General features: G+C 30.4%; 5 protein-coding genes and 2 long non-coding RNA genes across 8 annotated transcripts in view; 2 read left to right on the forward strand and 5 right to left on the reverse strand.

Annotated features, from left to right (window-relative positions):
• LOC122514873 (lachesin-like) overlaps positions 1-3,508 on the forward strand; it is a 35,671-nt gene extending 32,163 nt beyond the window's left edge. For both annotated transcript variants that reach the window (XM_043631968.1, XM_043631966.1), the window contains 5 exons: positions 649-822; positions 2,232-2,360; positions 2,569-2,704; positions 2,786-2,943; positions 3,048-3,508. In XM_043631968.1, the coding sequence (XP_043487903.1) occupies positions 649-822; positions 2,232-2,360; positions 2,569-2,704; positions 2,786-2,943; positions 3,048-3,433 (983 nt within the window). In that variant the 3' untranslated portion in view covers positions 3,434-3,508. The remainder of the gene's footprint in view (positions 1-648; positions 823-2,231; positions 2,361-2,568; positions 2,705-2,785; positions 2,944-3,047) is intronic.
• A 64-nt stretch (positions 3,509-3,572) lies between these two features.
• On the reverse strand, positions 3,573-5,325 carry LOC122514874. The gene is made up of 2 exons (XR_006303149.1): positions 4,404-5,325; positions 3,573-3,630 (listed from the first exon to the last, which is right to left on the reverse strand). It is a non-coding gene; the product is annotated as an uncharacterized LOC122514874 (long non-coding RNA).
• A 1,433-nt stretch (positions 5,326-6,758) lies between these two features.
• Positions 6,759-7,934, reverse strand: LOC122514877 (protein kish-A). The gene is made up of 3 exons (XM_043631971.1): positions 7,690-7,934; positions 7,347-7,462; positions 6,759-7,081 (listed from the first exon to the last, which is right to left on the reverse strand). Exons 1-3 carry the CDS (start codon positions 7,690-7,692, stop codon positions 6,976-6,978), a joined length of 225 nt encoding a protein of 74 aa, XP_043487906.1. The 5' UTR covers positions 7,693-7,934; the 3' UTR covers positions 6,759-6,975.
• LOC122514876 (protein RRNAD1-like) lies at positions 7,873-10,514 on the forward strand. Its single transcript, XM_043631970.1, has 8 exons — positions 7,873-8,051; positions 8,569-8,678; positions 8,767-9,037; positions 9,116-9,264; positions 9,334-9,636; positions 9,711-9,864; positions 9,939-10,048; positions 10,138-10,514. The coding sequence occupies exons 1-8, from the start codon at positions 7,926-7,928 to the stop codon at positions 10,421-10,423; spliced, it is 1,509 nt and encodes a 502-aa protein (XP_043487905.1). The 5' UTR covers positions 7,873-7,925; the 3' UTR covers positions 10,424-10,514.
• A 52-nt stretch (positions 10,515-10,566) lies between these two features.
• LOC122514878 lies at positions 10,567-12,349 on the reverse strand. Its single transcript, XR_006303150.1, has 2 exons — positions 10,704-12,349; positions 10,567-10,610 (listed from the first exon to the last, which is right to left on the reverse strand). It is a non-coding gene; the product is annotated as an uncharacterized LOC122514878 (long non-coding RNA).
• Positions 12,350-12,938: 589 nt separating this feature from the next.
• On the reverse strand, positions 12,939-16,425 carry LOC122514875 (vesicular inhibitory amino acid transporter). Its single transcript, XM_043631969.1, has 4 exons — positions 15,940-16,425; positions 15,368-15,676; positions 15,112-15,244; positions 12,939-14,943 (listed from the first exon to the last, which is right to left on the reverse strand). The coding sequence occupies exons 2-4, from the start codon at positions 15,649-15,651 to the stop codon at positions 13,759-13,761; spliced, it is 1,602 nt and encodes a 533-aa protein (XP_043487904.1). The 5' UTR covers positions 15,652-15,676; positions 15,940-16,425; the 3' UTR covers positions 12,939-13,758.
• A 2,090-nt stretch (positions 16,426-18,515) lies between these two features.
• LOC122514775 (ubiquitin carboxyl-terminal hydrolase 33) lies at positions 18,516-22,308 on the reverse strand. Its single transcript, XM_043631810.1, has 4 exons — positions 21,659-22,308; positions 19,780-21,534; positions 19,420-19,691; positions 18,516-19,298 (listed from the first exon to the last, which is right to left on the reverse strand). Exons 1-4 carry the CDS (start codon positions 22,075-22,077, stop codon positions 19,000-19,002), a joined length of 2,745 nt encoding a protein of 914 aa, XP_043487745.1. The 5' UTR covers positions 22,078-22,308; the 3' UTR covers positions 18,516-18,999.
• Between the last annotated feature and the right edge of the window lie 123 nt (positions 22,309-22,431).

Below are 22,431 nucleotides of genomic sequence, written 5' to 3' on the forward strand. Positions count from 1 at the left end.
CCTAACTAAAGCAAATGAGAAGAGTCAAAGAATCTTTTTAAAGAGCTCCGCAGTCCACTTAAAATCGCGATGAAATTTCGACGAAATAGCTTGGACTAGACTACTTTTCCTGATCTTGTTCGATGCTTTTAAAAGTGCCGACACTTCTTTTTGTTTTCTACTTTTGAAACGAACGAAAGTTCGTTACTTCTGTACACGCATATATACCGAGAAGAATAAATCAAAATTGAAGGGAAAAAAACAATACAATATAGTTTGCTACGATTCGTATTTATCCATTAAACTTCATCGCCTACAGACAATAGCGATATAAAACTCGAACCTGTTGCACATTTCTATTTTAGTCAAAGAAAAGGAAAGATTTTTACGTTTGTTCGAGAGAAGCATGTATACACGTACGTGTCTACTATATCTCTCTTTCTTTTTCTCTTGGCAACGTTATTTTATCGCGAATTCCCATGCGAATGCTCTCGTTGAGATACTTTTATATAAATATTATCTTCTTTATGGTTTGATTTGGAAATGCAAAGGAAATCAAAGCTGCTTCTCTTTCCGTTTTCATTTCTCTATCTTTTACTATTTATCTTTTCAACGGATTAAGAAAATTCAATTAGTATTGTATATGTATAATATGTATTTTTGTTCTAGTTCCCCCTGACATACTGAGTTCTGGTACATCAGAGGGAGAAGTCTCGGTTCTAGAAGGGGAAAATGCGACCCTTTCTTGCAAGGCATCGGGTAGACCTCCCCCGCGAGTTCTTTGGAAAAGAGAGAAAAGTGATTTCATTCTGATGAGAGGTCTTCACGAGACTTTAATTCAAGGTCGGCAAATGGTTCATTCCTACCTCTTTTCTTATTCGTTCATTTGTATTCTTAATTTAGCGATTGCATTATTTCTATATTAATAATGTTCCGATCACAAAAATCTCTTCATTAGAATAGAATTCATATTATTTAGATTTTAAATATTGTTAGAATTTTCTGAATTTATTCTTATTATTTCTGAATTTATAATTATATTATATGGTCGCGAAGAAAATGATTAAATATAGTCAAAAAATTCTAGTATATATATATATAGTTAAATACATTATTTAAATTGGAAAAATTGGAGCAACCCTACATTCTTATCACAGATCGCGAACAAGAAGAAGTAAAACGACCTAGGCAGCTCGGTTTAACCTCCTTTAGATCTTCCTCCTCGAATTCGCCTCCATAAAAAGAACTATGTGCCTCGTAAAAACGCACCTTTTCATCTTTATTAGAGCGCTCGGTGGTTCATCCTATCGCGTTTCGTCGAATTACACCTTCGTGTTTTACAGCTTTATAGCGGAGGAAGGAATGAGTGCAGCAGGGGTTCCAGAGAAAAAGAAATAGCAAGCTCGTTTCGAAATTTGACGAAATCGTTAAATGTCCCAATGCAAATTGACAAAAAACCAAATCGATATCAAGATCGTTGGAGGACGTGGCGTTCGTTGTCGTCTCGATAAAACTTCAAAATATTATTGGTCCCTATTTTTTCGACGGTAAATTATTCAGTAAATTATTTTCAAGCATGTCTACATGATCGAAATCGAATTTGAAAAAATAAAATTAAGATCATACATAAGTATATCGATATATCGTGTACGTATGAATCAATTGTCGTCCTCCGATATTCTTTTCGAAGCATTCATCAGTACCCATTTCAAAATATCCTTCATAAACGCGATCGTTTCGAATTTAGTAGATACGTAATATTATACGTAAATTAAATTTATTTCCCATATAGTAGCCGTGAGCATATTTGCCATAATGTTCAATTGTCTGGCATTTGCGGCGTTATTTCACTGCGAATAATATGCAGTGAAAATATTCTAAAGGGGGATTATGTATCCGCGTTTGGAGAAAGAAATCATCTATTTATTAGGTATATAGACACACAGGTATATAGATAAAAGATATTCAAGATTTATGATTGAAAATGTTCAATAATATACGTCATAATCATATTGCGTATTATTTTGATTTAATTTTATAATAAATGTTAGATGGAGCTTAAATGTGTGCCCGAACATAGACGATATGCACTTTCCGTTCTGGTATGCGGAAAGGACTGCTAAAAAATCATTCCAAACGGTGGTTGACGTTATATAATTACGCGTTAGATGTATAAAATATCGTGGCGCCGTGCAATCACCGCCGCGTAGCTCTTTCAACGAAATATTCATACGAAAGGGCTGATTTTATAGTGGACAGCCAGTCCGGCGAGAAGCTGGAATTAACGAGGGTAGACAGGAGGCAAATGGGAGCTTATCTTTGCATAGCCAGAAACGAAGTACCACCGACGGTCAGCAAAAGAGTCTATCTCAGAGTAAATTGTAAGTAACCACCGCGCTCGCTAATTTATCCCCGTCTTTTTCATTCTATCCATTTATTCGTAAACAGGAAAAAGTATTATAGAAAAAAACAAACAGGTAGACCGTTACTACTAACGTATGTTCGCGTTATAACAATAACTGCGCATAATTTCCTACACTTTTCTTATTATTTGTGGAACGACAGCCTTTATCTATTAACAAATTTCAGTCCCCCCAAGCGCAAAAGTACGAAATCAATTATTGGGTTCGCCGTTGGATACGGATGTCTCGTTAATCTGTTCGATAGAAGCTTATCCAAAAACGATCAACCTGTGGACCCGAAAGGCGCAAGTGATCATGAGCGGGTACGTGTCGAATATGGCGATTAGAAATTCGATTTCCATACTAATACTAATACTAAGCAAAAACGATGTGTCTCGATGTAGCGACAGATACGAGATCGACGAACGGACCTACCCAGAGGAAGAATGGAAGACGACTATCGAGCTCAAGATAAAGAGTCTTCAGAAGACGGATTTAGGAGAATACACGTGTTCGGCATCCTCGAGTATGGGAAAAGCCGAAGCTACTATCAGGGTATACGGTAAGTCGAACTTTCAAAACATAAACATACTAAATATTTGCGATGCACTATAAATTATAATTATTATACTTGATCATATTATACTTGATCTATACATTTTGCAGAAATAGAACGTGCAACGTTACCAACACGAGCAACCTCGCCAAGTTGGAAAAAACAAAACAAAGGAGGTGCTGCTGGTGGTGGTGGTGGTGGTAAATCAAAAACCGTACTTGGGGTCTCAACGGTCAATCGAGTTTTCCACCAGCTGAGCACCCCAGCGATGCAAAAGAGCACGTCTCGATTGATCTTCGGTAACAAATACTCAACGACATCTACTACCGTAGATCCACGAGGCTCGTTGATCGTAAAAGGCAAGAACGCCTACAGTGGAAAAGAGACAAAATCTAAAGAAGAGTCTAAGGTAGAAAACGTTGCCAACATTGGCAGGTTTATATTCAACAAACAAATATATACGATCTGCCTAACGTTTTTATCTACCATACGATAAAGGATTAATTATTTGTTGATTAATACCCCATACAACCAATCACGACCAACCCTATCGCTATCGCCATCGCCAAAAGTATAGGAAAAAAATAGATTACTGGCCAATTCTGAGCTCCTTAAACCTCCACCTTTCCTTCTTCTCCCCTATACTTCTCCCTCTTTGTTCTCTCATGTTTTGCGAGGCTGTGTCTGGATCCCCTAAGAAGTGTTAAGAAAAAACATGAGATAATAGCTATGTGTAATAATGGAAAGAAATGTCGTTTAAATGCCGTTAGGACATTCTTTGGGAATTTCAAACTTTGCGAATTAGAGATGTTGAACGATACTTGCAAATGTGTATTTTTTATGAAACCATTTGTCCGACTTCGCTCGAATGAAAAGAAATTTAGAAAAAGAAAAAAAAATAAACAAAGAAACAAAAAGTAGAAGAAGAAGAAAAAAGAAAAATACATACTTATGGACGAAACGTGTTATTTTTTCGTTTTAAAACTCATCGAACGTTTAATCTCGGGTATTTTTAAACGAAGCCTTTCATTATAAAATCGATCGATCGCTTTCATTTACTTTTTCGATAGAAAATTACGACGGGCTATACTTTTATATATGTATAACGGGTTAGCGTGTCGAAAAGCCTTAAAGGGGTCATGTTTTGTACGCATCGTTAGTGCCGTTCCGTTCGTCCAATTTTCAACTTAAAACGAAAATGAAGAAAATTCGAATTAATCATTATTCTACTGCATTATATATATTCGATTTTTCCTTTACGAGTCATTTCACAGGATTGTTTTTTATATACCTGCATTACGAATAATCATAAAGTTGGAAACATTTTTAAAGGATATGCCCCGCCGAGTTGTATATAATAATTCCACCTAACGATGCATGAACGTATATAATACGATATTACGTAATAAAAGAAAAAGTCAAATAAAATGTATAACAAAAAAATGGAAAGGAAAGTGGACACTTACGTGTGTAATATATTACATATATGTATTGCTCGTACGTTAGGTGGCAATAGAAAGCTTCCTTTCTATATGCTTCCCCTTCCTCCCCAGCCCTTCTGCATATCGTTACATCACAAATAGATATAAATATAAGTCTCCATAAAGGTAGACGTTTCGACGTTATCTTCCATTGTCGGTGGTTAACTGCGAACATAAGTATTACTTATATACTTATTCGATAATGATTCTGAAAAAAGAGAAATAAATACTATATACTAGTATACAGGGTGATTCCAAAACTTACATATCTCAAATAACTTTTAAACTATGTGTCTAATCAAAAATGCATGGATTTTAAGAGAAGCAAATAATGATGTATCAATTTTCCTTGTTTGGGGAAATTTCCAAATTGAAAAAAGCCATCGTATAAGTATAAACTTCACCCTGTACAAATAGACGTCGTCGTTCCGGTAACGGCAATGGTGCTGCGATTGAAACGAATATCCTTTGTATTTATTGATCGTACTTTCTAATTAGCAAATATAATTAATCTTTTTGTAAGATCAAAGAATTTTCGCGTAACGAGCGAATAGGCACTACCGAATCAAACTATTCGAATCAAACTATTTTATTCGAACGCAGACAAATAATTAGCGTACTAACTTATACGTATAAGAAATATTAAGATTGTTTTTTTATTTATCGACGTTTCGAGAGCTTGCTCAATAATAATATATGATATGTACATATATAAAAGTTCATAATCATAAATTTCATATACAGCGACGTAAGTTGAGTAGATGACATTGCTTGTTTTATCTATCATTTCTTTATCAATGTTTTCTCGATGGTCGGTAAGGAAGTAATTTACTTCAAATAATAATAATAATAATTTACATTGACTAATTGTCGCACCATTATCAAATTACATACATTTTTTATTGCCTTTTGTAATTAATTTTATCTCTTTACATATAAATATATATTTATTAAATAAATAGTATATAATATGTGTGAAGAGCGGAGTACGTAGTAAAAAAACAAAATTATATTTTACATTGGAAGTTTATTTTTATTCTTATTAGAAGTAATTTGGAAAAATGCGCTGTTCACCTTACCCATCGTTATCTTTTTAAATATTTCATTTTTACTTTTTCTTTTCCTTTGTAAATTTATATCAATGATTCAAATGTTCTTATCAAAGTTGCAAATGCTATATCCCTTAGATATATATATATATATATCTCCTTCAAATTTTCATTCACAAAGTGACAATAATTGTACGTAAGACGATATAATTGTATATAATATTATAATAATTTGATTAACTTATCAATATTATATAAAAAGATAACATTTTATGTGAAGAATTATCTCTTTTATATCCGATGCATGGTAGCAAGAAAAAAAGAAATGCCTGATCATAATATAATCATATTTATATTATAGTCTTTATATATAGACAAATATTCACATGGTCATTTTTCTACCTCATAGAAGAAAAAGCACCAAAATGATTAAACAAAATGTTTTGATGTAAACTAACTTTGATTGTAGCGTAATAATACATATCAGTTTTAAAAGTGTATCGCTTTATCATTTATTACATATCATAGCATTATCCTCTATTTTTAAGTAAATCTATTTAATGGAAACAAACATATATATATATATACATTATATATTATGATGGATGAGGTGAACACGATAAATTTATATAAATTAACGAAATTGCCATTTATAAATATGCTTTCTTAGACAAAGTGCAAAATGCAAAGTATATTTTCTTCATATTAAAATTCTTTGCATTCTTCATTGTTGTATAAAAAAGATGAATCTGCAGTATTAATTATATAATTATATTTTCAATTGCAAAATTGAATAATAATTTCTATCGTGTCATATAATCGCAAAACCATATCTTACTTTGTAGATAAAACGACGTGAATTAACGATAGTAAACGTTGATAAACGAATGTATAAAATAAAATAAGTACACGCATACATCTAAGAAAAAAAATTACATTCGATATTATGTATGACAGTTAACGTCGATTACTGCGGAGTACAAGTTTTAGATCACGTTGTGTGGTTTAGCATTACTGAAAAAGTTTTAGAATATCTGCGACATTAAAGATATGATAAATGTAACTATTTAATAAACCCGATATATATATATACAACAAAGCGATACTCAACAAAGTTAATATAATAATCCTATATTAATTGTATTAAAAAGAATGTTGTTGTTTATAGAAAATATATTGTGAAAATAAAATGAAAAATAATTTAAAAAGTAATCATAAATACTCCCAAGATAATGTAAATTCTATAGCTTTGGAAGGAATCACGTATTGATGAATAAATATTACAACGCAATTAGAAATCATTGTAGCTTTATAAATTACAGTTCGCTTAAAATGAATTTCTTTTCTTTTTCTGCGTTTTCAAAGAAATATTAACGGTAAATATTTGTCATGCATTCCTTATTTCTATTAGATCATTCATACCTTATTAAATGTTACGAACATATCCATATCTTTTCCCAAAATATCTTTATACAAATTTATAAAAGTTTGTTGAAAAAATTTCTAGTCTATGTCCAAAATAAAATACTAAATGCCATGAAAATGCAACTTAATGCCACGTATGGACTTTTCCGTTCTCCAATTCGTGCACATTTCCAAAACAAGCCAAGGAACCTGATAATAAAAATCATTAACAAGCATGTGTCGCTGTAATTACAAATAATTATTACTAAATTATCGGTTTTAACATATTTATATATAATTATTATATCTAATAAAAGAATTTCTCTCTATAAGTAATTCCAAATAGAAGATGAGTACAAGAGTTAACGTATAATATATAAATACGCTTAAAGATCAATGAAATCATTATATATTTTATGCAATTATCTGACACGTGTAAATCTCAAACGTGTAGTATAAAATCATTTGTACTCACCCAACTTTTCCTAAACGATTATCTAAAAAACTTGGAGCGATAGATCTGATATAAGTACAGGTACATATTAAGAGAAGTATAACGCACACTAGACTCTGAAAATTAAATATTGCAGACTGCCAAATATGGCAGAAATTAGTAAACGTTTTTTTGTATACTGAGATAAAATTATTTTTTCATGATTATTATAAAATTGAAATAAATATTAATACGATTTTATGATATGAGACATTTTAGATAAAATAGGTTATATTACATTATAGCGTCAAATCGTGTCTAAACTTTAATATATCTTACTTTTTATACTTCAAAATGAATAAATTAATATCTTATTATTATTTACCATTGTGATGAAAAAATAGACAATCCACCGTCACCCAAAAATAGATAATAATAGAAGGAGAATAACGTACTCCGATTCAAATGTAAAATATCGAGTCAACTATGCAGGCATATACCAGCAACAGCTTATATCATACAATTTTATTCATGTTGTATCATACGTAACACACTCACACTCACACACAGACAGACACACACGTGTTTAAAAGTTTTAATAGTTTTATATTATAATCAGTCATGACTGCAACTAATAATTTAATTACAGAATGTAATTGTAATATTTGTAAAAGTGTGCGTTTAAGAATAGATCAAATATTTTGTGTATTAGATATATATGGCTGGATGCTAGACTTTTATGTAGTGGTACGTAACCAAATCAACTTATTTTTTCTCATATATATTTGTATATAGAATAATTCATCATCATCATCATCATCATCAGCCTATACTGTCCACTGCTGGACAAAAGCCTCTCTCATATTGAGAGGTTTTAGGTTTTTAGCCTTAATCTTCCTCGCTGGCTAAAGACGTGTTGGAAGATGGTGTAAGGATGGTGTGTTAGGGAAATTTATAGGTTTAGACAAGGATACTGGATGGGACAATGGATTCCCCCGTATGGTCTTGGGAGATAATCCAAGGCTTGCGTAGGCAGGGTCGCTTCCCTGAAGTAGGTCTATCCTCCACCGGGATCGTGTAGGAGTACCTACCCGCTACCTTTATATAGAATAATTAAATTAGATTAAATAATCTTTTAAAAAAGATATAAAAATGTTTAATTAAAAATAATTTAATAACATTAGCATTAGATTAATATTTACATATATAGCTTTATAACATTTATAGTTTTATTATAATTTTATGTATGTAATTATTTTTATAGGATTTTTATAGAGAAAAATTATGGGACAAATTACCAAAAAGTTGGAAACTTGCATTACAGGATATACCTCCAGACGAATTTGGATTATGGTTGTCAGGAGAATGTTCTTGGTATAATTTACAAATTGATTTTAATTCATTTAAACAAATATTTCTATGCGATATAATAAGTCTATGATTAATAACGTATCTTTTATAGTAGAAGAATATTACCTCTGTCGTTACTAGCATTACGTAAAGTTATAGATGATCTACAATTGAATAGAAATTACAAAGGTTTGAATAACTTTTTGCAATGCGAAAGATTGATCAAATTAAAGAAAGAATCAAAAAAAATAACTTCTTTATACTCGTCGGATAACAAACAAAAACAATTAGAAGACTCGGATTCTGCTTCTTCGCAATTTATAAAATTATTCAGAAAACATGTGAAGAAGAAAAAGACGCATGAGATAGAACAAATGGCAGAGGTGATTATTTTCATTATATTCTTAATGATAGAATCATAATCATTAAGATCATTTAAATACAATATATATAAAACATAGATGTGCGCACATTATGCCTACAAGTCAGACTGCAAATCTGTAGTAGATGTTGGAGCGGGACTTGGACATTTAGCTAGAATGTTAACTTGCCGATATGGATTATGTGTAGCTTGTATCGAACAGGATGAATTATTATCAACAAAAGCTAGGTAAACTTGTGCCAATTTTCTTTACATTGTTGTTGTTAAAATAGATTCTACTATGAATGAAATTTGTAGATTATACGATGAAGAATTGTCGATATCTATACGTAAACATATACCTAATTTCTCTCCTCTTAAACTGGAACATATATCGGTGAAATTAGAAACTTCTGATCATGCAAGAGCAAAAATTAAAAAGCATTTACACGAAGTATTTACAAATGTTTATAACATTAATACAGAATCTCTTAAGTATGGAATTATTGGATTACATCCATGCGGGGATTTAGCGTCAATTCTCTTAAATCTATATTCGTTAAACAAAGAAGCAAGATTCATGTGCATCGTGGGATGTTGTTATATGAAAATGACGTTAGAGTATTTATCCTATTTATTTATATATTATTATATGAAAAAGGATTCTTTTTTACATATTTAGATTTTTTTATTAGGTCTAATAACGGAAACAAACAGAAAGGATATCCACTTAGCTCGTACAAGTCGTTTAAGAATCGCAAGCTTTCATATAATGCTTTGGAAGTGGCTTGCCACGCTATTGAAAAGCATTGCGATAAATTGAAGAACAACAACTATACAGATTTAATAGTATGACATAATTTCGTATGAAAAATTATAATAAAATTTCTATCCGAATGAATGAACATTTGTGGCTTTTTAAGGTACACACCTACAGAGCAGTTTTAGAAAATATACTCACGGAAAGAGATTTGTTGCCTTCCCATAGTCAATTAAAAAATGTTAAAGTAACAGGAGATATGACGTTTAAACAGTTAAGAAAAAAAAAGATTTTAAAAATTATAAAATATATTACATAATTTAAGAAGTGTTCAATTTTGCATACATATTATTAACTTTCAGATATTGTTTTCTTGCCACTCGTCATCTTCGATCTGAATTACGGCCAAAGGATTCGGATCTCGAAGGACCAAAAGTAGAACATTATTTAGATTATTGGTTACAAATCGTTATATTTTCTTCTCTTAGAATTTTACTAGCACCATTGGTAGAAACATTAGTACTTTTGGATAGATTTTTGTATCTTTCAGAAAGAAACTTAAATCCGATATTAAAACCGGTATTTGATGCAAAATTGTCACCGCGTAACTTACTTCTAATTTCCGTTAAAGATCATGAAGAGATATGAACAACGTAACAATTTAAACTTCCACATAAAACAAAATTTATTCTATGAAAAATCTTCTTGCATTAAGCGGTATGTACAGGTGAGCCATGTGGTTGTTTTATCCAAAATCCCCATTTGGCAAATGTTTCACCATTCCATTCTTCATTCGGACCACGAAATACTTTTATTTTAACACGTGGAATTTTCTCTTTAATGAAAGTAACCAAAATCTTAATTCAAATATAGATATTAATTAAAATTAATGTCGTATAAAGCTAATCAATATTATTGAAAACTTTACCATATTTTTCATAGTACGATTTGTCTGGCTTATTATCATTCGATGATGCATACACTACAAGCCACAAAAAAGAACATATAAAAATTAATTTGTTCAATAATAACATGACATTTAATCAACGAATAATTATATTATTACAGCAATGTTAAATGACTATTACTATGGAATTTGAAATGAGCACGCAAACCTTATATACACCGACGCAGAATATTCAGAGCATGACATTCAACGGAAATTTAATTTGTGGTTTTATCTATAACTTTTTACCAAAGAGAGAAAGTTGTATTCTCTAGATAAAAATGAAATTGGATTCTAGAGAAAGGTTTGATTAAAATAATTCAACCCAAAACAGGTACAAGTGAAATACAATTTCATAAAATTTTGATAATTTATTTTCATTTCTTATATTTATATATTATTTGTAATATCTTCCCGTCGTCTTTTTAATAAGGGAAGCACCTGATTATATCATTTTGCGAAACTCCTATACATACATTCAAACTACACGAAAAAACATTGAACAAGTTGACTTTTAATGCATCGTTGTTGTCTAAAGATGACACTTCTAACAAAGCGATTTAAAATCTAAATGAAAAAAATGGTTCTCAGTTTTCAAAGTTTCTTCATTGTATACATTTATTATCATCATCATCGTCATCATTATTGGTATTATTGTTATTATTATTATGCAAACGTATAGTAACAACGTAGCACTATTTCAGGATGATAATAACTTTGATCAGAAATATTAGAAATTAGTTTCTATATATGATCTATATAATTGAAAAATTTTTCTTTTTCTTTTTTATGAAAACTCAAAGATATATTCTTGATATAGTTACGTATATCGATACTACATATTGTACATGTGTACGTATTTATCTTTGTTGCAGCATATATTTTAATTAGAGCGAATAGAGAATTAATTATTGTCTTTGAATACAAAGCCTCTTATCATTAATCACAGATACAAAAATGAGAAAGGCTTTTTTTGGTACGTTCAATTGTGCAAGATACAATAAAAGAAAAATAGATGTGTAGATTTTCAAATGATTTTACTCTGAATAAGAAACTTTTTTTTTATATATCTATGAAAAAGTGTTTAAAAAGAAAGAATGTTTAATTAGTCGTTATATACACACAGAGATAGATAATTCAAATATTTTTATTGTAGTACTAATAGTTATTATTTTGATAAATTTTAGATTATGTTTGAAACAATATCAAATCAGCTGTTCTTGCGTTTAGAAATAAATAAAATCATTGTCGAAAGTGAATTAACATTTAATTTTTACATCTAGTTTTCTCATGAATCATGTATGCAATATATATATATTAAATTTTAATAATCCTTGACCTTAAATGTTAATGCTTAACGGCTACAACTCTCAATATATAACTTTTAATATTATTAACAAAGATTCGTCTCGATCAATAAATCGCGATACATAATTATTATTACCATTTTGGAAAACATCATTGGAAGACAAGTTCAATTTGTGATTATTAATTAACAATGCCTATAATAATTAACATTTCGATAGCACAACATTATATATTTTTACAATTTAAACAAAAAATATCAATTCAATTTCACATGTGTAAGGTAACTTCAACAAATTATGTTATATTAGATTATAATTGTAACTGTTTCTAAGTGTCTTAATTGGAAATATAAACAAATCATATATTATATAAAATAACATATATATTTCATGAAGTTCGTCTATCGAAAAGTTAAAAATTATTATAACGCTTTGAATGTTCTCAAATTGAGAAAACCATTAGAAACAAAAAAAGAAAAAATAAAATAAAGATAGTTAAATACTTAATCTATATGAAATTGTTGATATGCATTTAAATAATATTGTTGAAATGTATTCAATCAGAGAACATTCATTCTTTATCATTTGAATTATCGACGCAATCACGTAATACATCTACTTAAAACTAATTATAAGATATATATATATATATATATATATATTCTATAAACGGACTTTACAAACTGTGGAAGACGTTGGATTATTAGATTAAATTAATTTGTACAATTTTCTTGTACATATTACATACATAACAAAGTGCATTATTAATTTGCACTCGACGAATATTTGCACGTTAATTTTATTTTATTATTTAACCTTCGATGGCACTTTCAATGCATCTACGTTTAGGCAAACTATCTTTTATATTCTATGGCACAAACACGAGGGATAATTCTTTAAAAGTTTCTTCTTTTCTCTTTTTATATATATCTTTTGCAAGAGAGTATACTGTGTAATTGTGTGTAATTGTGACCATCGAATGTCATTATGACGTGCTTCTTATTCAAAGCATACTTAAAAATTATTAGGTACACAATCAGGATTATTAAATCCAATAACTCGTTCTTTAACGATTTTTACCTTTGATACAGATTTTATATGCAATGTGGAAGACATCGATGCTTATAGTCTGACGATATGTAGTCTAAATGAATTGTCTAAAAAGCTTTTTTATCATTGTTCCAAAAAGAAATGTTTATAATTTGGAAGACTCTAGATTCATAACATTTCCTTCTCTTATTTTCTAGACCTTTTTGTTTCCTTTTTTTTTCTTTCTTTTTTTATTCAACGATCAAAGAATAGTTTAATTTTTTGAAGCTATGAAATGTTGCCTCATTTCTTTTCTTATTTCTTTGTTATTTTGCATATTGTTAGATATGTCAGTTCTGGTTGAATTTAAATATACAATATACCATCAAAATATTTCTAATTACGACAGAACCCTAAAGCAATATTAAATGGAAGACACTTGATTTGTAGAATTTCGACGAATCCAACTAGAATCATTTTGAAGATCGTTGGAAGAACCAGGATGCAACCAGGTGATAGAATAATTCGAGCATTTATTAAATGTTACTCATAAAAATTTGTCTATCTTTCTATTTCTAAAAGACACTACATACTTTGTAGTATACCGTTAGAATCTAATGAAAATTTGTGATTCAATGTTTCTCAAGTTCGAGATGAAATGAATGAAAAAATAAAAGCAATAAAAATAATATATGAAACATTTAAAAAGGTAAACCAATTTCAAAGGCATCGATCAAAGCAGTGCCAGAATCATATACACCAATAACTCCAAAGAGTATACCTAAAAAGATGACAAAACAATCATATGCCACTGCACTCCATTCCATAGAATTTCTTTTAAGTTTCAGATGAAAGTAGCAAGGCCATATGAAAGACAACATGGTCCCAGTAAAGGAGCCAATGAAACCCATGAGAATACTGAAATGTGGTATGAATATAGCCATGAGAATGGTAAAGACAATTACACCGACTCTCCATGCTAGACCCCAAACTTTGAGCTCTCGATCGACTGTCCAAATTGTAGGAAAAATCGTTTTGGGTCGACCTCTGAAAAATGCTCTTTCGAGGAGTTCACAGGCAGCATAATATGGCAGAGGATAAGACAATACAGCTTTGATTACTAGACAAAAATTGACCAAGCCTTTGAATCCAGCCGAGTGAAGATTATTCGTTATCACCTGCTGTGTATCATTCTGAAAAGTCAAAAAGCAAATCCATCCGAAGAGAGATTTAAAGGCTGCAGCAGCTATATGACTCCAATTTAACATCCAATCGAACTTGGAACGATCTATTAGATTTCCTTCCAATGTCGGCAGAAAGATTTGAGAGGTGTAACTGAATACAATTACACCAAGCGAGATTGGAAAGTTTTTCATGTCTATAGTCCACTTAACTTTAGACCATCCCCAATCACCTATCTCCAAGATGCAATAACCGACGATAATGAAATTAATGAAAAGATGAGACATCGTACACCAAAAGCTGAGCATAGAAACGTGTTGCAAGGATTTAAGAAATCCAAGCGGAAGTAAAAATATGCCTATCAGCATCATCCAACTTCTTGTGTCGATAGCACCTTCGGGAAAAGAACCAATCATTAAATCACCACAAACAACAACATATAAGATGCAGGTCATCAACAGCTCTATTATTTGTGCAATGTTAACTGCTCTTGCACCCCATCTTGGGCCGAAACATTCTTTAGCAATGGCTACATAGGAATCTCGTACTCTGACACGTTGCCCTGTTACCGTATCTAACTCGTACAAACACTCAACGAGAATCTTACCGGTATAACAACAGATATGTGCGATACCGACCATAGCTGCGATTGCCCAATAACCACCTCGCAGAACTGCAAATGGTAGAGATACAATGAACATTCCCTGAAAGCAAAAAAAGAAGGGGTTTGATTTTTTATTCATTATATATAAAACATTATTTTTTTTAGTTGATGAAACTTGAAACGAAAGATATTCGTAATTTCATTCATTCACATTTCTTCTCTTACTTTTTATTTTTTTTTTTTTTTTAATTAATTAAACTCTGATTACCTGAATGGCATTGGTAACATTCCACGCTGCTTGCCACTCGTTAATCTTCACACCAGATCCACCGAATTCTCCACCACCTTCGTCATATTCGCTAAACTCTCCACTGCTCAAACTTCCTGTTCTAGCTTTGTCTCTATAAAAACAAAAAGAAAACAACAAAGTATATAAATAATTGTAATAATTCCTTCTTTAACTTTATATCCGCGAAAAAATATTCATTCTAATACTCATAAAAAAAAAAAGAAAAAAAACTTACCCATTTCTCTGATAACTAAAAGAATCTTCAGCAACAGCAACGTTGTTCTGTTCTCTTTGTGCTTGTTCACCATTCATCATTGTCATCTCGGTATTATCTTCACCTTCTCCGAATGATTTAAATTCACCTGTACGAGCTTGAGGATCACCTTGACCAGCCATGCCTGTACCACGAATTAATTCCATACATGGACTATTTTCTGGCCATTTAGCTTTTAATGTCTCCCAAGCAACGTTAACTGTCGCCCCAAACGATGGTATATAAAATCCTTTGAAACTAGTCATCTTGTTGAAAGATTTTCTTCTCAATCTGGGACAATACGAATTTGATGGATTATATAATAATATATATTTGATAAGAAAAAATAAAATTAAACATACAATTATTCATACTTGTCTATTTTCAAAAATGATCAAATTTCAACGCATTAACGTTGACCTATATAAATTAATTATTTAAACAAAAATAATTCTAAAATAATCTTTTTATACAATAGATTATTATTACAAAGTATGAAAAATTATTTTAATAGAAATAAAATTTGGCTAAATATGAGAAATATAATTACTTACCAAATCGAATTATTCCTTTTCTTTCACAGATGAAATTAAAATAGAAGGTCGAACCTTCTTTCTGGAAAAGAGACTCTACTGGTCTTTTCTTCTTCTTCTTTTTCTTCTCGTTGAAGAAGGAAAAACGATTGCCAGGGAAACTAATATCAAAATTGATCCGAAATTTGAGAATAATGATCCATTTAATATAATAAGAATATGAATAAAAAGGATTTGAAAATAATTAGACTAAACTACGAGTAACACAAGAAGAGCATGGTGGTCTATGGGTGATCCTCCAGTTCCTAATCACGAATCCTTAATCGTCGCATTGACCAAGGAGGGTTGTTCACTACTGGGATTGGAAGATTGGGGAATATGGCCAGCATCCCTCAAACGCGCAGGGCTCGATCGATCATCCACTCGCGGTCCATGAAATGATGAGATACTACATCTCATTTCACGCTCGTTAAACATCATTTTTTACAATAGCATACCTTCTATACTTTCTATTATTTATTCTTTATTTATTATTTTATTTTTTTCCTTGAAAGATTTCTAATTTCTATTTCTCATTCTATGTTAATGGATTTATTTCTTATTTGTTTTTTCATTTTCTCATCAATATTTTTTCCGAAAAATTACAATTAATTCCAACTTTTATTTATTTATTTTTGGATCACTAAATATTCCAATTTTTTCGCATAAATTTCTTCATCAAATTTACAATCTCTCTCTCTCTCTCTCTCTCTCTATCTCTATCTCTCTCTCAATTCAATATTGATTTCCTCTAAATTTTCATATAAAAAAGTGGAATGAATTTTTCTAATCAATCTAAGAGTAAAAAAACTATTTCTTTGGATCATACAAAGGATGGAACTGCGATTGCTTAGGATAAATGATTTATTCCAACATTTCTTAAAAAAATAATTCATGCATCAACCACGTGAAATATATCAGAAGTCAAAGATTTTTTATACGGCTTAATATTTATAAGATTCGAAATTTGGTTTTTTTATTTTAAATTATTTTTCTCTCTTATATACGTATGTGTGAACGTGTATGTGTCTGTATTTGAAATTCGATGAGATAGTAAAAATATTTCCTTTCATATATATATATATGTATGTATATATATATATATATATATATATATATATGTATGTATATATATGTATATAATATAACAATAATAGCAAGAGTACCAATGACGATAATTAAGATATTTCTATTTTTTCTATTTATCTACATGTACAATTTGTTTGAGAGAGGCGTGTTTTATATTTTACTTAATTATTTTTTATATTGCACACGAAGCGATCGATCATTATTGAAAATACTTTTCTCCTTTGTCTTTCTTTTTATCTTGTCCGATAATAAATGATATTTTTTTATTTTTATATACGTGTGCGAGGGTGTGTAATATATTATTACGTATAAATACTAAAATGTAATTACATCAAGCATGTTACATCATATATATATATATATATATATATGATAATATTTAATAATAATATTCACAAAAATACAAATTAAGGTAATATTTTTCTTTTTCTTTTTCTCTATGTCATAGGATATATATCTACTCTTAAATGATAAGAAAGTTTTTATTTATTCCACATCTATTTAGATAATTATAAAGTTGTTTGTTTCAAATCTTAAAAGCCCGTTTATATAAATTTTGATATAGATGATATTTAAAAAAAAATATATATATATATATATATATTTATATTAATAAATAATAAAGAGAGAAAAGAAAAAAAAACAAAAAAAAAAAAGAGATTAATAAATTAATTTTTTTTCGATTATTATCACTTATCTTTTACACAGTTTACTTTTTTGATAGTTAATATTATTATCTTAATTTAATTATCTTAATTTTTCAATGATAGACATTTTTCTGTCTTTTTATTTACTTTTCTCTTGTATTCTTTTCTTTAATACTAACTATCAGAACGAGCAGTATAATTATAAATATAAATTGATAAAATTTCGAATAAAACTAATGCTCACTACATATTAATTAATATAACTAACTTTTCTGGTAACACTTGTGCGATTATAACGTAAAACATACTTTTCTTTTATTTCTTTTTTTAATTTTTTTTTTTTGATTTTTTTTGTTTTTTTAATGTCCATTACTCTAATATTGAAATCGATCATTTTGAATAATTAAAAACTGAAAATTCTAAATTCCCGTTAAGAATTATTTTTGTTATTCTCGTCGTTAATTAAATATTTACATAAGAATATCATTACTTTGACACATCATTTTCGACGATAACGAGAACAAATAGCAGATTTCATTGTCAGTCTTTCACCTTCTTATTAGCTTTTTTTGTTCGGATTTTTTTTGTTAAGAAAATGCATAATAACATACAATGACGTGTATGTATGTACATAAGTATGGAGAATTTTGTATAACATTATTTTGTACACCGAGAAATGACACGCAAATATAGCAAGTATAATAATATCTATATATATATAGAAATATCGGAAATATAAAAACCCTCAAGAAAATTGATTATAGTCACCAATTTGAAGTAGAAAAAAAAGAATAAAAATGAAATAAAAAGATACTTAAGAAATTCATAGTTGAAATAATAAAATATATTTTGTAAACCAAACCTTGTACTACCAACAATTACCCACCAAGCATAAACTACCTAATACTTTATGACTTTCTATGATAATAGAAAGAAATTAAATTAACAAATTGTAAACGTAAATAAGACTGTTTTTGTATTAAAAATTATCAATGATTCATCTAAATATAATAACTTAGTATTATCATTGTATTATACAAGCAAAAATGTGTACTTAAATTCTTCTTAATATTAAATATTTTGACTTTTAAAAAGTGTCTTCTCTAATAATAATGTATTTTTAACATAGTAACATCTAAAGAGATAAAGGCAAAATTTTAATCATTTTATTACACATTTATCTTGCTCTGTACTTTGAATGTTTTTAGTGGAAATTATCTTAGTAGATAAGTGTACTGCTTGCATGTATTGTATGTGTGTTGTTTGTATGCATGAGATATTTTATTAATTATGTATATTATTCTTTTTACTCATTGACATCTCTTTGTGTTTGATGAGAGTCACTATCGGACGTTATACTTTCAATAGCACTATCTTGCTGGGAAATAGTTTCTGAGCTTCTGGCAACTTTATTAGACTTTATCTCCGTACGACCAGACTTGAGACTCTGATCTGTGAGATTTGGACTCGAAGCGGAATGTAATGAAGTATTGACTTGTGGCGCTATTGATCGTTGACACGAATGCAACATTAATTCTGGACCTCCGCCATATGTGTTCAAGAAAAAGTGCCACAATTCTTCTGGTATTTGGCCGCAATCTGAACCTTTACACAAAATACATATATTTTATAATAAAGGAGTCTATTAGAGATATCCTCTATATCTCCTATGAAAGATATTTAATTATAAATTTTGGTATTTTAAATGCGACATCGTTGAACTTACCAACTTTGAGTATATTCTGCCCATTTTTATTAACGACGATGGAATTATTATCGATTGGTCCAGGCGGTTGAGTTTCTTTACCTCTAACGAAACTTTGCCATTGTCTTAACCAGGCCATTGCTAGACCGTAAATAGCACCATGACTTTCAGAATTGTGATTTAATTGTTGAAATATTTCCATCTCGTATTGTCTCCTTTTTTGCAAAGATTCATATTTTTCTTCACAACTTGGACATTCGTAAAGTTGCGTACATGCTGGTCCACCTCCAAATCTAAAATAATAAAGTATTAAGGGGATTCTACAAAAATGTATAAATAACAAATAAAATGGAACATTTTCAACTTAATTACTCAACTTACGTATTGTAAAGATATTCCCAAACGGCTTGTGGTATAGGCATACAAAGTTTATCACTTATTTGAGCTGTCATTGGATTTTCGCCGCCGTGAGGGCAAAGAAAATCAGAATTATCTATAGGCCCTGGTTCGGAGAATGTATTAAAACGATTAATCCATTGTCGAGATACAAAGAAATTAAGCTCAGATGGTTCACGAGTTGATATTTCCATCAGTTCCATTGTTCTATCTCGTAGCTGCATCATTTCCGGTGACCACTTTTTATAAAATAGCACATAAGCTTCGCAATGTTTAACAGTGTCTGGTGTTACCTCCGTAACACATTGATCGTCAAATTCATACCATTTATTAACAATAGAATTCAATGCATAACATGTATAATGACCACCGCCAGCTGTACCATGATGGCAAATAACAGATATTAAATCATAAGTGGTAACTTTAGAGACGCATTCTTTATGCAAATACGGTCTCATATCTAATCCTTCTAACGGAAAAGAGACATAATTTGCTATTTTAGAACTAAACATAAGCTCATGGCGAAATCTTTTTAAATGAACACAAAGTATTTCGGGTAGCTCTAGAACTTTGGAAAATTTAATTCCATTACGTAGTTTGTTGCACTTCTCACAACTGTACATGTTATCTCCTTTGAGCTCGTCGGCACTAAAAAATGCAGATAAACAGTCGTGAAGGCTAACAACTGGGCCCCAAAACCAAGAACGCCACCATTGGAAAAGCCAAGAGAACCAACCATTCTGATTGGTCACGTAAACAACATCGGAACAGGGTCCTGCTTTCTGAGGTGTAAGGGATCCTTGATGCAACATATCAATATGATCTCTACTTGGAATAGGTAACGATAAATCTTGAAATGTTTCTACTCTAGTAGAAATCCTGTCGCATGTTAGACACTGTACACTGCTTAATAGCTTACCATCAAAAATATCGCTTATGATACTTTTTGTTTTCATTTGTTTTTTGGTACGATGTTTGGCAGGTGAGTTTGGGGCAGAGCGTTGCTGTTGGGGAAAAGATTGTTCTACGGTAGATTTTTTGATACTTCTATTAGTAAACTTATTTCTCAATTTTTCTGATTGAGATACACGAGAATAACGTCTCTTTGTACCGCGTTCTCCTTCGTCGCTTAAAGAACTCTGCTCGCTAACTCCCGAATCACATGTTTCATATTCAGCATCTGATTGGCTCGAACCATTACCATCTACTTCGGTTTCATCATCATCGGATGAATGTTCTCCAAGACCTTTTAATCTTAGCAATAGATCTTTGTCATCTTCGATGTGTTCCTTTAATTCTTCATGCAATTGGTCCATAAAACATCTTAGAAATTCTTGCGTGTCATGCTGATGATAACCACGAAACATGGGATGAACGGTTCTAATACCAGATAAAATCCCATGTGGCACAACGTATCCACGTGTTTTTCTATTCCACATATCTCGTACAAGATTTAAATAACTTAAGCTCAATGCAGGCTTTTTATCTTTGGACATATAATGCACCAGATGACCGCAGTCCAAAAAAAATTGTGTTAAAGGTGGCACATTTGATAAAGCTTGAAGCGCTGAATTCATGTAACATGTATTGCCTATATTTTGAAGACCGACCAAGCCTCTAGGTTTTCCAGATAAGTCTTTACTTTCCTCCGAATCTGTGCTCTCCTGAGAATCCCCAGATTTTTCATTAAATAAGCCTCTATCATTATTCACTTTATTTACACACCATTCTCCATAGAACCTACAAATAATAAACATCATGATTTTGTTATGAACGTTTTCAATATCATATATATATATAATATGTATACACATAAAAATATTTAAATAAATAATACAACATAAATGAGATCAATTTTACTTACTTGTCCAACATAAGCCTATCCAAACCATCCATTTTACTATCAATATTATTAGGTGCATCACCCGAAAATTTGTTCCCAATAGTTTTAACATCAACTTGATTAGGTGATAATGATGGTGAAGATACATATCTCGCAATAACTTCTTTTTTACAAGCATAACACCATATACGGTTGGTAGTAAGGTTCATATGAGCACAATGAGCAGGAAACATTTGATTATGTAGGGTACTATGATTTAATTGTGTTTCCGCACAAGCGACCCAACGGCAATCAGGAAAAAGACACAACCAAAGATTCGGTCCGTTACAATTACAATCATTGCACTTATTATATCTATCTTTTAAAGAGATCACATTTTCGAGACACGTAAGATCGCCACGATTAGCGATATGAGGACAATTTTTCACTACAACTGGCATTTTGAATTTATACACTTCACCTTTCTAATTCGAACTGATCAAAGGACGCCGAATGATACATACAACTTATCTTCTAACATCTGTAGAAAATTTAGGCTACGTTCTGTTCATGTTGATGTTCCACTTGTATTCTAACCTTTTCCGAACACGTCTCGCTCGAATAACGTCTATGATTCACCATAAAATGATTGTCATTAAAAGCACAGGGTCCAAATTCTCAATAAACATAAAAGGTTTAAGGGATACTAACTTGGTGGTGCTAGTGTTCATATTTCCTATTGGCCAATAACTTTAAATAGATTTAGGAAATATCACGTGTGATGGCGTTAGTATACACGTTTCCTATTGGCCAAT

The sequence above is a fragment of the Polistes fuscatus genome, unplaced genomic scaffold (genome assembly GCF_010416935.1).
Source record: "Polistes fuscatus isolate 324 unplaced genomic scaffold, CU_Pfus_HIC Scaffold16, whole genome shotgun sequence".
Taxonomy (NCBI): domain Eukaryota; kingdom Metazoa; phylum Arthropoda; class Insecta; order Hymenoptera; family Vespidae; genus Polistes; species Polistes fuscatus.

Coding starts and splice junctions, on each gene's coding strand:
- LOC122514877 (XM_043631971.1), bottom strand. Junction 7,082..7,346: donor AATCGTTTAGGAAAAGTTGG/GTGAGTACAAAT, acceptor TTTTATTATCAG/GTTCCTTGGCTTGTTTTGGA.
- LOC122514876 (XM_043631970.1), top strand. CDS start 7,926: ATGACTGCAACTAATAATTTAATTACAGAATGTAATTGTAATATTTGT. Junction 8,679..8,766: donor TTGTCAGGAGAATGTTCTTG/GTATAATTTACA, acceptor TATCTTTTATAG/TAGAAGAATATTACCTCTGT. Junction 9,265..9,333: donor TTATTATCAACAAAAGCTAG/GTAAACTTGTGC, acceptor TGAAATTTGTAG/ATTATACGATGAAGAATTGT.
- LOC122514875 (XM_043631969.1), bottom strand. CDS start 15,651: ATGACTAGTTTCAAAGGATTTTATATACCATCGTTTGGGGCGACAGTT. Junction 15,245..15,367: donor TTTAGTTATCAGAGAAATGG/GTAAGTTTTTTT, acceptor TTGTTTTTATAG/AGACAAAGCTAGAACAGGAA. Junction 14,944..15,111: donor ATGTTACCAATGCCATTCAG/GTAATCAGAGTT, acceptor TTTTGCTTTCAG/GGAATGTTCATTGTATCTCT.
- LOC122514775 (XM_043631810.1), bottom strand. CDS start 22,077: ATGCCAGTTGTAGTGAAAAATTGTCCTCATATCGCTAATCGTGGCGAT. Junction 19,692..19,779: donor TGGGAATATCTTTACAATAC/GTAAGTTGAGTA, acceptor TTATTATTTTAG/ATTTGGAGGTGGACCAGCAT. Junction 19,299..19,419: donor GCAGAATATACTCAAAGTTG/GTAAGTTCAACG, acceptor TTTTGTGTAAAG/GTTCAGATTGCGGCCAAATA.